General features: G+C 54.3%; 4 protein-coding genes across 4 annotated transcripts; 3 read left to right on the top strand and 1 right to left on the bottom strand.

Moving 5' to 3' along the window:
- Positions 1–41: 41 nt before the first annotated feature.
- Positions 42–1201, bottom strand: BZA05DRAFT_468176 (uncharacterized protein; the record flags this gene model as incomplete). Its single annotated transcript, XM_051487840.1, has 5 exons — positions 874–1201; positions 636–788; positions 459–575; positions 181–397; positions 42–112 (listed from the first exon to the last, which is right to left on the bottom strand). The coding sequence occupies exons 1-5, from the start codon at positions 1012–1014 to the stop codon at positions 42–44; spliced, it is 699 nt and encodes a 232-aa protein (XP_051334442.1). The 5' UTR covers positions 1015–1201.
- A 2518-nt stretch (positions 1202–3719) lies between these two features.
- BZA05DRAFT_414119 (uncharacterized protein) lies at positions 3720–4873 on the top strand. Its single transcript, XM_051485242.1, has 2 exons — positions 3720–3967; positions 4102–4873. Exons 1-2 carry the CDS (start codon positions 3961–3963, stop codon positions 4770–4772), a joined length of 678 nt encoding a protein of 225 aa, XP_051334441.1. The 5' UTR covers positions 3720–3960; the 3' UTR covers positions 4773–4873.
- A 779-nt stretch (positions 4874–5652) lies between these two features.
- Positions 5653–8019, top strand: BZA05DRAFT_267071 (ankyrin repeat-containing domain protein). Its single transcript, XM_051480191.1, has 2 exons — positions 5653–6227; positions 6284–8019. The coding sequence occupies exons 1-2, from the start codon at positions 5824–5826 to the stop codon at positions 7614–7616; spliced, it is 1737 nt and encodes a 578-aa protein (XP_051334440.1). The 5' UTR covers positions 5653–5823; the 3' UTR covers positions 7617–8019.
- A 2001-nt stretch (positions 8020–10020) lies between these two features.
- On the top strand, positions 10021–11852 carry BZA05DRAFT_414113 (uncharacterized protein; the record flags this gene model as incomplete). The annotated part of the gene is made up of 1 exon (XM_051485241.1): positions 10021–11852. A coding segment is annotated over one exon (1832 nt), but the record flags the coding sequence as incomplete, so codon positions are not given.

Genomic DNA, 11852 nt, shown 5'->3' with positions numbered 1-11852 from the left:
GGCTTTCACCGCCGATTAGTTATGGAAAACCGAATGATGTACTATGATCGCCTACCGAATTCCCTCAAAACTTCTTCGTTTCCCTTTTGGGAGTTGTTGATAACCACAGATCCTGAGCAGAAACGGTACATGTCAGCGAACTGTTGCTCCATCACAGTATAGAATAGTGTGGCAACTCACCGAATGCTACGGGGGCGTTGAATTGCGACTGCTGGAATTCGTTGTGCTTGGCGTCCTTGTAGACCCGACGGTTGTCATTGTTTGTCATTGGCAGGTCCCCGCTGTTGCTCGGCACTTCACGGGAAAACGTGTTGGTCGTGTCGCCAATGTTTGTACCACGTGGGAGCTCTACTGATGCGCCTTCTCCGGTGATCGAATCCTCGCGATTCCACGTCAACTATGTCGATCATTGTCAGCCAAAAATCTCACTTTCGGCGCCAGCAAAAACGAATACTGACCATCACGCTTGATTCACCACCTCCATCATGGAGGTTCCTCTCATTACCAGACAGGTCTGGGGGGTCCGGAAGGCTGCCCGCCCCACGGGTTAAGCCAGACTCTCGCCCCAGTACCGTCTATGTCAAATGCTGTCAGTCGCCATCCGAAAGCAAACGTCATGAAGGATCACTGCATACCCTCATATTTGATCCGGCAATTTCGTGCAGGATTTCCTGTTCGCTCCCGCACAGTTCGGAACGCTGATCTCTCGGCTGACCTGACCATTCACTCGACTGAAGACTATTGAGTAAGACGGCTGTCGCGGTGCCGACGGCATCCTCCAGTGGCAACTATACAGAGTAGTTAGTACGTACCGGTAGTCGGCATCCAGATCTCAGCGGCCGCGATTAGGAAGCACATGATGCCGATACTCACACTTGCATCCGTACTGCCCTGAAGCTCCTCCTGCTCACTTGTGGGAAAATCCTGCTGCTCATTTCCCAGCCCTGCGGGGGTCGACAACATGCCCCCAAACAACATGTTACATAACCAACCCGTCTGCTTGTGCCAATACATGTCGCGATATTCGGAAAGCCAACTCTGGTGGGTGTAGTGTGTGGTGTGTGCGGGGCAACGCAGAGATCGTCGAGGGATATGGGTGTTTTTTTTCCTCGACTATGGCTGTTGTGTTGTTGCATCAGCCCGGCGATGATGGCGGGGACCTTGATGTGCGGGGCTGGTTCTACATGTGTCAAACGGTCGCACACGCATGTGGACTCTGTCTATTGGTCACGTATCATATTTATCAAGAACCAACAGCCGACCGAGGAGCTGAGTCATGCCCGAGGCTCTGAGTCACAATGATTACTCGATGCTCGCCACCGACCGCTGAGATGAGACATGGCCCGTGCTCGGAATCCCTTTTTCTTTCGTATATAGATATTGTTGGATTTTGCGATGCGAGTAGGACCTAGCCATCTACCAACATCTCGACCGATGGACGTAGCAGATTAGTGAGCGGGGAGCATATGGAAACTTCCCATCTCCACCGCCGACCAAGGCGAGCAAATTCAGATTTCTTTTTATGATGGCCAAGTGCTACAGCCTACAGTCTATAGTATTGAGATCGTACTCGAATGCAGCGGCGCCAAACGATGTTGGTTACATATTGGATTTTCTTTTTTTCGAAAATTCCTTTTTTTGCAGAGATAACAGGCGTCTCCGATGTCGGGTTTAGCACCAGATTAGGTAAATGCGAGTTAGGTATCTCCGGAGATCACCACATCAGTGGTAGTGGTAGCTTTATTGGGTGGTGTGATTGAGCAAAATGTAGTAGAAAGTTGTCTCAACATCGCCACGAAGGAACACGAGAGACAAACGAGGGATGAACTACGACGAGGGATCCAAAAGTTGATTCCCCCGACGTCGGTAATCTGACTACATACCTCAACTGAGGCAGTAATATAGCTGCTGATTCCAACAACATATTCTGTTATGCCGATGACAAACCCGACTTCGGGGCTCCGGGAAGCAAGACTATTGATTACCGCATGCGCGAGATCCGCTCCCACGGTTGTGGTGGAGTACAGTAACTACAGACATGGTTATCTACCCTTGGCAGGATTGGCTGTATTAAATATGACTGAGAGTAGCTGCATCTTGTAATCTCATAGGGAGGAACCTAGAGTAAAGCCGCGTTTCCTACGGCTAAGGATCACCCATGATCACTCTCCTGCTGAACATACTGCGCCGGTCAAGAACCGGCTAAACTTCTTTAGCGTCGGGATTTTGACTACTAGTATATACCGATACATGACGGCTGATCCTTCGGCAGATGCCGACTGGTTATCGATAGGTCGACGCCCAAATCCGGCTCGCTAGATACCGAGTTATCGGTTGGCCATGACCTGCGTTCCAGCCAGGCACCGACATTCAGAATGTAATCTACGTAGTCATCAAGGTATTGACTCACCGTGGGGCACTCATTGATGATGGACGTTTCACATCATACGGTAACTAATGCATGAGTCTACCCACTGAGATCGAGAAGTCAATATCAGTTGCCTACCGAAGAACTCCCATCCCGTCCTCGGCTCAAGGCCGGGAAGTCGCTACCACCCCCGCCTTCCATCTAATACACGGCGATGATCTGGTAAGTTTGAATACTACGATGATTAAATAAAAAAATAGGGCTCCGTCTAGTCATCGGAGATGGATCTCTTTCTCAGCTTCTGTCTCTAATCTCGACGGAAAATGCGTCTTTGATGGATGCAGTACCTAGAGCATTGGGCCGGTTTTCAATTAGATCTACATACTATAATCTTACAAAATCAGATATCTCGACCTTCCGAATGCTCGAGCAAGTATCCTCGCCTGTTAACTGAGATTAGATCTATCGTCGATAATCGCATCTAGGTAGGTACATCTCTGTATAACTGTTACCTATAGGCCGAGACAACGGCTGATCCACTGATCTAATCAGATAAACAGGGATGACTACACACTGCCTATAGTTACCGGTATCTGTAGTTACTCTACGATATGAGCTTAGCTGTGCTCGCCAAGAACGAAGACACAACAATCTGCAGATCACCGGTAGATATCTGGGCGTACGATCTCCGATAGCTACAGCTAGATCGAACGGAAGACCGTAGCCACTGTTAGAAACGAGACGAGTCCGCACTGCCACAGTGACACCGGTGGGTACCTAGCGTGTCGGCAATCCTACAGGCTATATACCGCTGTTCTTCAATTCCGCGGTGTCGTGCGGGAATCTTGACGAGTCGGTGGATTTCCGTGAATACGGCATATACGTACGGCTCTTCGGAAACTTCCACTCCCGTAGCATTACTGCTAGGCACCCGTCCAAGGTGTGTGTCTTTGCTTACCTGTACCATTGAAATGTGCTGCACAATAGAAGACGGATACTTATGCCTATGCGTATGTAAAAGCGCGACAGATGTCCACAATGTAGGTATACACGTGAGTCCTGAGGGCAGGTAGTCGGCATTCGTGGTCTGACCCATCACCGGTAAAGGGGTGGATTATGATGGGTGTTTGGCGAAGACAGAGCGTGAGTAGAAGATATATTCGTAGGAAAGGGAATCTTTCATCTCACAGCGTCTTCGGTATCGCATACCTACGTCGTCGGCTGTACAACGCGCATCAAAAAGCACGATTCCGGCGCCACCGTTTCCGTTTCAGTCGTCGGAACTACGGATAGCAAGTGGCAACAGCGATCGCTGGGTTCAGTTAGAACCGTGTAGAGCATATGCGATCGACTCGTGAAGACTTGGCATACGATCATCATCATCTGCAGCCTGCAGGAACAGGGAGCAATACCTACAAGTATAAGTGCTGCCTATCCGCAGCCTGAACGCTTCAATCCATTCCTGTCCATGCCACACGATTCTCTTTCGGAGCAAATATCGATTCATCTGCGGAGTGAACATCGGGCCCTTTTCAGCAGCAAATAGCGGTTCCACCCAACTTTACTGTCCGTTATCGTCACGATCACTTCAGATGGCAGGTAAGCATCCGTCCGACACGGTAGTTCGAGGTCGTTGCGGGATGCGAAGTCCGAATGAGTTTCACCGCGGAAAAGGAGAAGTATCGCCCGACGGTGACGCGACAGAAGCTGATGCGCCGCATTTGATTATGCAGTAGGCTCGCCCACCACCGGCGACGACGATGTGCTGCTTCGAGCGGATAACAACCGGCTTCGGGCCGAAAACCACCGGTTGAGCCTCGAGAACACGAGACTCGTCAGAGAGTCTTGGCTCGCGGCCGAGTGTGAGCGACTCACTGCGGAAATCACAAGGCTTACCTCGGGGGGCACGAGGCCGGTTTTGCCGCCACCAACACCGCCCATGCCGCCGCCGCCGGCTCCAACACCGGGTGTGTATACCGGCAAAGGAAAGGTCGGGGTCATCGATGTTCGGCAGCTGGAGGCGTTGAGCGAGGAAGCGAAGGTCAGGTTGGATACGCTGTTGCGGAACGGTCACGCTGCTGTTGCAGCGGTTTATTGGGATGCGCGGACCGGGGCCTGGATATCATCGTTCCAGACTGTCTGTCGCGACATTATCTGTTCGTTGTCGGCTATCGGTATCGACCTCGTCGCGCCTACGTTTCGAGATACTGATTACGACGGACATTTCCATGATTGGATCGGTAGTTCTGCACCTGGGAGGAGTGCGAACGACAAGTTCATGTCGTGTCTTGCGATGATGAGTACTATCGGGCAGGACTGGAGGGGAATCGGCATATTTGAGCGTGAGGTTGTCTTCACTTTGCGAGAGTTGATTGTTTACCGTGGCATCAAGGATCTCATTTAATTTTTCGTTTCTGCCTTTCCTTTTCTGCCTTCTGTGGATTGGACGAAATGCCAATGTTATTATGTCTTTCATCGAATGGATTTTGTCCGATCTAGTGACCGCAACCGTGAAGCACTTGGGCCCTGTCATAACTTTGCACCTGCGGTTGACCACCAGCTGGAACCTCCACCGAGTCACCGACGCCGGTTTCGCGGCCGTGAGAACGAGTCGTGCGCGCCGAATACTAAGCAGGGATAGTGGCCGGAATGTGTTGGCAGAAGATTGGTGGCAAGGGCTGTGGGCTCGGGAGTGGAGCAGCCGCTAGCACGTTGGCGCTATTATAGCCCGAAGCCAGCGACGGTTTTTCGCTGACTGTCGCGTTCGAGGGAGAGATAAGATTAGATTAGATAGGGCTGGAACGAGGCCAGCCGGAGTGAGTGGATGAGACCGGGCGCACAGCCGGATGGTGACTAAGGACGAGGATATGTAGCTGTAGCCCCGCGTGGTTTTTTGGGCTGGGAGCAAGGAGGAGCTTCTCTCGCTATAGAATAGTTACGGTTAGGGACGCGTAGAAACGACAGGAAGTGCGACACTCGTTCAGGCACCAAAATCACGCGTGACCTTTGAGTTCGGCGGTGTATTCGAGTGTATATTCCGATCTCCAATTGTCACGGTCATCACTCGGCTTTGTATCCGGGTTGTACCCTTGGGCGAATCATGGATCCTCGCCGCGCATTCTTTGTGTTTGTGGATACCATGTCACGCTTGGCCATACTTCATTCTTAGAATTTCTTACCCTCTGCCTGAGTCTCTATGATGTCCCAATAGTCTGTTGGTTCTGATTTCGAGCTTGTGAGCAGCGCCCCGACTTGGCAAGCAGGGGAGGCTGTGCAACACGTGCGAACACGTGAAGATATGTATGACGAATGACCGACCAGCAACATCATCAGCTGCTAGGTGGCACACGCGCGGCTCTAGTAGTACATAGGCGGGGTAGGACACCACGACAGCTGGGGCCTGCATCACCGCTCCATCGGCATCGGTTGCAACGAACTCAAGTCTCACACTACAAATGGAAGGTCTAACTGTCGAGGCATCGGTTGCAGGGCTCCTCGAAGTCAGCGACAAAGCGATCGACTTTCTCTCCAACGTTCCCGACGCTCCGCATATCGCGCGCGACCTGCTCGCCGAAGTCGAGGAACTACGTGTCATCTTCCGCCGGCTCGAGACGTTCCTGGCCAGCGCCAACCATGGCGAAATCCGGCAGGATCGCGCGTCCCAGGTCGAGGTCGACGACCTCGTTACCATCTTGACCGGCACCGTGTGTACCTTCTCCGAGCTCGATGGTGTGCTGGAGCAGTACGACGGTGGCGACGGGAAGAAGAATCGGCGTCCTCAGTGGGGTCGACAGAGCCTCGATAGGATCTCCAGGAACCTGCATAGCCAGAAGCGCCCGCTAGATGCGTTACTCTCGATGTCAGTCCGCCATTTCTATCCCGCTGTGCTGCTTTGTTGCTGATACCGCTGTGCAGCATGATGGGGGACGAAGCCTTGCCCGAAAGTCCGCAAACTCAAATCGGAACGGACGAATTTAAAGCAATGGTGGCGAACTTGCTATTAGACCCTGATGTTGCACGGCGGATGCGTTCTTTCGCTGCTACTGCGGTTGACCCCGACGCATCCTCTGCCGTGACGAGATCAACGGTACGCCCAAGGGCGGCCACTCTCTCTGCTCCCGTCGGGGACGGCGCTTCCATCCTTACAGAATCCTCGCATAGAACGCCCGCTTCCTTTCATCGCGCGTTCGAGAAAACTCTGGTCAAGAGTCGGGTGTACAAGAAAGTAACACGGAAAACGTCGATCGACTCCTTCCACACGACCGACACGATGAGCACTCAGTGGTCACAGGTCAGCGGACTCAGCCTGGCGCAACTCTCAAATATATCGATTGTCTGTCTGCCGGTATATATCGTCGAGTTGAATAACGGACACATGTACCAGCAGAAGGCACCAAGTGGGATCGGTAGCGGAGACGGATCGTTCGCGACTGCAACTCTCATAAGATTACAGTGCCTTCGGCAGGGCGGCCTCAAGATTAGCACAATGATGCGCCTCCGCCTACTGTCGCCCACAGCACGGGTCTCGCTATTACACACCTCCGCCAAGAGCGGCGATGTCGACACGATCAAGATGTTGATAGATAACCTGAAGGTAAATCCGGACGCGTTGGATGACTTGGGCAACGCGGCACTGCACGACGCTGTGACGAACGGCCATATCGCCGCCACACGGCAACTACTCGACTGCGGTGCGGACATAAACGTCATGGACAACGATGGCATGTCCCCACTCCATCACGCGGCCAGCCACGGTTCCGAGTCCATCGTACGACTACTCCTCGATCTAGATGCCAATATTGAGGCCACGGAGAAGCGAGGCAGGACACCACTGCACTTCGCCGCCTCGGATGTCGACGGCAGTAGTTTGCAAGCGCGTCCGCACGATTCCGATGTCGCCGTGCACACTCCCGGTAGGGTGTCCGTGCATGACAATGCGACGCCGAAGAAGCTGCAGGACACCATACGCCTTCCGCTGCATTCCGGGACTACCGTCACGACCACCGATCTCGCCCACGACTCCGAACCGCTTCCATCCGCGGCGCCGCGCCGGAAACCCGCGGTAATGCGATTGTTACTAGATCGTGGCGCGAATATCGACGCCGGAGATCTGTGCGGGTCCAGGCCGCTAGACTTCGCTGAGGAATGTGGGATCCCGTGGGCTGTGAAGATGCTGGTGGAGCACGCTTACGACGTCGCGGGGAGGGACGACAATACCAATACTCGGCTACCGATCGCGCCGCAGTAGCGGAACCTGGAAATCGATGTACGGATCTCTCGCGGCTTAAGCAGCAATGGATCGAAGAGGAGTAGTAGGACGGCGTCGCACCCGGGCTCGGGATTGCCGGTGAGTCGCGAAGGCGCGAGACCTGATGCCTGTGCTCGGGAGCGAAAATGAACGGGTAGAGGGAGAAAGTGGATGGCAGGTTGAGGTGTTTCGGGTGTTTCGATGTTACGGACAGTGTGTGTATGCCGGCGACTCACGCGCTTTCGACGGTCGTGGTGCTGCATTATCCTGGTGTGCGAGTGGTGAATTAAGGTGCGAGAGGATAGATTACTGAGTTTCGGCGTGCTTGATGCGAATATTTCCCAACTGTATTTTCGGGTATTTAACGATCGAGGGTTCCGATGTATGCGAAATGATTTATGGAGTTGACGTGAAGGTTTTCGTGGCTTTGCTAACACTTGGCATCTTCTTCTGTCATTCGTCAACTTCCCATCATTAATACCTAGGCCGATGTATGGCAGGTTACGTGGAGAGCAGCCTAGGCGTCTCCGAGTAGGCATAGCTAGTCGACAACACCCAGTAGGAAGCGCAACACATGGGGGCCGTACCGTCGTAGTATCTACCGTGCGGCGAAATAACCGCATGGAGGTGTTCGGATAGGGATTCTTCCGTCCAGCTCACTGAAAGTACAGTTCCATGCAGTGCCCAGACATGCCGGCCATGGCGGAATACGAGAAATATCGGTAAGCTGGTGCCAAGATCGGGAATGTGGTGTAGTTTGACAGTTTCGACCTGCAGACTTTGCGTCTGCGTGAAAGCAGGATGATCACTGGAGATCACTCGTGCATGGCTTCCCGCACGCGTTCGTCCCGTATTTCGCCTGCTTCACATCAGTGTCGAGAGCGATGTAGTTACCAGTTGTGTCTTCGCCGGATATGTAGGGCACAGCGAATTTGAGCTGAGACCGATAGTTCGGATGGGTAGTGGAGGGCTGTTACGTTTATTGATAGGGTGGCCGATCCTCCAGAATCCCACCATCGAGCCTTGCACTCGTCAATTCTCGCCATTCGCGTTTTCCTTGCATTGCGCATGCCTTAATCGAGTAAAACATCCAACATTTCAGCTCTATGAGATAAGTTGGAAGCTAAGGCTGTTTTCTTCACATCCCCGGCCACTGTCTCCGAAACAGCCCAGGTTGGTGATTGGTCGCCGTGGGCGCCTTGATGATGCGGTCGACAACCAAGTCGATCTGAGGATTTCTCTTGAGATCCATGGGTTCTCGTTTCAACTGTTATCCTGCAATAGAATGGTGTAATAGATGTCAGCTCACTTCAGTTCGTGCAATACCTTCTCCAAGGCCGCGTCATGTTAACTGCAAAGATCACCGTCCAAGCGACAGCGGGCAGTCACGAATCTGCGGTGCTGCTGGCGGTTGCGAGCGGCGGGATGGGAGTCCCCAAAGATACGTAAGTACGGTACGTATCCGGGTCATAAACTACGTCGCCAGTCGGTGCGCAGCGGTACCGTGCGGATTCACCTCAACCTCGGAGCGGGGAAGCAACTGCTGCATCCCGCTAGAACGGTCAACCTTGTCGTAGAAGCACTTTGCAAGTTGCAACCTGTCACCCGACCCAACGTCAATGCTCATGTCGATGTACATAGAATACGGAGTGGGGGATCTTCAACCTTCAGCCTTCGGGAGTGAGATGCAGGCAGCACACCGGAGGTGCAGGGTTCCATTTGGCGAGTGTCGATTGGTCCCAGCGAGTCCGCATGAAGCAAGCAGGTCGCCATGGCGCTCACCCTAGTAGGGTTTGGAAGACCGAGCGGCAGTCAATCTCGATTCCATCTATCAGGAGAGTAAAGCTCGGTAGAATACCGTATGTACGGGAGGTAGAGGAGAGGAGAAAATAGTTAATTGAAGTCAGTTGAGTATATTGAGGTAGAGTGGAGTGGGATGGAGTGGAGTGGCGTGGAGTAGCCGGCGGTCAGTGCGCCTGGCATCCCTGTGCTGTTACCAAAGTCGCACCACAGTATATGGCAGTAATTGGCGAGTGATGCGCCCGGGGAAGGCTGACTTACTTCACGCGCAGCGGAGCAGAGCACGTATGTCAGTGATAAATCTACAGCTGTGTCGATTAGCAGCCCTCTCGTTCTCTCCAGCCAGTGGGTGCTCGGAGGTGGCATGCATATTTCTTGCAGACGCCTGCTTCCGCCAATCGGATCGGTGATGCCATCGCTACCGGCTGGGGCCTAAAGCCGCCGAAGCTCGTGCTGTGGGGGAGTCTGGATATTGTAGAGAGTTGACCCACAAAAACAAGCTATATTAACTGTGCTCCTCATTGTCTGGGCATCAAAGGGCTTCGTTTCTCAGCGACATCAACTAAACGCTGGTGGCTTCGTAGAGCCCCCAGTCACCACTTCAATGAGCCTGTTTACTCCTTTCGTTAGGATTTCAATCCTTCTTCTCAGTCGAAAGCTTTTCATCCTCGCCGTCGGCATCTTGGTCGCAGCGGACTTAGTTCGAGCACAACAACCGGTCGCCGAACTGGGTGGCTGGCCGCCCGGTGCTTTCACCCTCTTCGTCGGACTCTGGATTGCAGCCCAGTCCGCTCTCCAGCGAAACTACGATACTTCCTTTCCGCCATGCACTCGGCCGGGGCTCCACCGCATTCCGTACATCAAGCGCCTACTATGGGCGGGTGACACCGTGGGCCAGTCGGTGAACGTTCTGGTGCTGTCGTCGCTGAAGGCACCGAAGTGGAACCTACTGTCCGAGTACACCACCGACGACGACGAGCGGTCCGGCGTCTGGGAGTGGGACATCCTGACCGTCTACAAGGCTGGCGAGTGTCCCACGGCGAAGTTCACGAAGATGCCGCCCACAGATCCTAGCGGGAACTTCATCTACAAGATGACGATCGAGGCGCCGGCCACCTGTGGGCTCCAGATTGGAATCACCTTTACAGCGAATCCAGCCGTAGACATCGACGCCGCCACCACCGTCCTCTTCGACACGCTGTTCGACGTGCGATACGCGTGCTGCCCATGTGCCGATCTTCTGCTGCTGCTGTGGCGAGGCCTGCAGAATTACCAGGCGTCGTGGGTACTGCGACACGGCGATGGCGACACCGCCGTCGCCACCGGCGAGCTCTACAGCTGCCAGAGGATCGTGCAGGCGGTCAAGGACTACCGGGACTGGCCGAAGGAGGTTTTGAACTGGTCACACGGGGGGGACAAACTGCGGCTGTACGTCGAGAACCCGACCGACACGTCCGACGAGGCGGCACCGGGATCTACCATCCGCAACGATATATTCCACGCCGGACAGTTAGTGGCGATGCTCATCTACGCCGAGAAGTTTCCGTGTGCGACCGCGGTTAACCCACTCATCCCGTTGATATACCGGTGGAGCCAGGGACTGCTGCCGACTACCGACAACTTCCAGTTCAACCTACGCCTGTTCAAGAAAGCCGGTGCTCCACCGTCCCCGCCTGGTCTCGAATCTGAGAAAGAAGACGATGCTGCAGAAGAACCACTCCCGACAGCCCCGATCAGGCGGTCGGAAGCCTTCGCTGCACCCCGACCGCCTCCCACACCCTTGATGGACTGTACCAAGGACACGACTTGTTCAACGGCCTCCTCCCTCCCCATCGACGACCAAGAGAAACTTCTAACCTACTACGAGATCAACCTCTCTGAAGGCGAGATCCAAATCGACGGGGGCGGCTACCTCGGCTCGCAGCGATACGCCTGGATCTGGAGCACAGTGGTAGGCGGGATGATCGCTTTTTTCGTCGCGCTCGGCGGGACTGCGAACCCGAGTTTCGCCACGGCCATGGGGCTCAGCTTCCTGCGGCCCTACAGCAATGACGACAATTACACGGACGCGGGCTCACCGCTGACATGGGGGGGCCGGCGCCGGATCCGGTGGAACGAAGACAAGGCGTGCGGCATCTTCAGCGGGCAGACCAATCTGCGCCTCGGAAAGACCGGCAACTCGCTACACCGCGGCTGCATCTTTCTCGCGATCAGCTGGGTGGCGTGGTGCTGGCGCAATGAGCTCCGCACAGCCCTCGCCTTCAGCGAGCCCACGCCGGCCGCGACGTGGGTCAAGTGGGCCGCTGTCGCACTCGAGGTGCATGCCGGATTGTGGATGTTCCTCGGCGCGTATCTCTACTACGTCCGCCGGATATTCTCGGTAGTGGTGGTGAATATCATCGCGGGGGTGCACGTGATTGTCGTAGTGGTGCTGAT

The sequence above is a fragment of the Tricharina praecox genome, assembly GCF_024521635.1.
Source record: "Tricharina praecox strain CBS 144465 chromosome Unknown BZA05scaffold_84, whole genome shotgun sequence".
NCBI lineage: Eukaryota > Fungi > Ascomycota > Pezizomycetes > Pezizales > Pyronemataceae > Tricharina > Tricharina praecox.
Note: the sequence above shows the minus strand (reverse complement) of the source record. Positions and strands in the feature narration are given on the sequence as shown.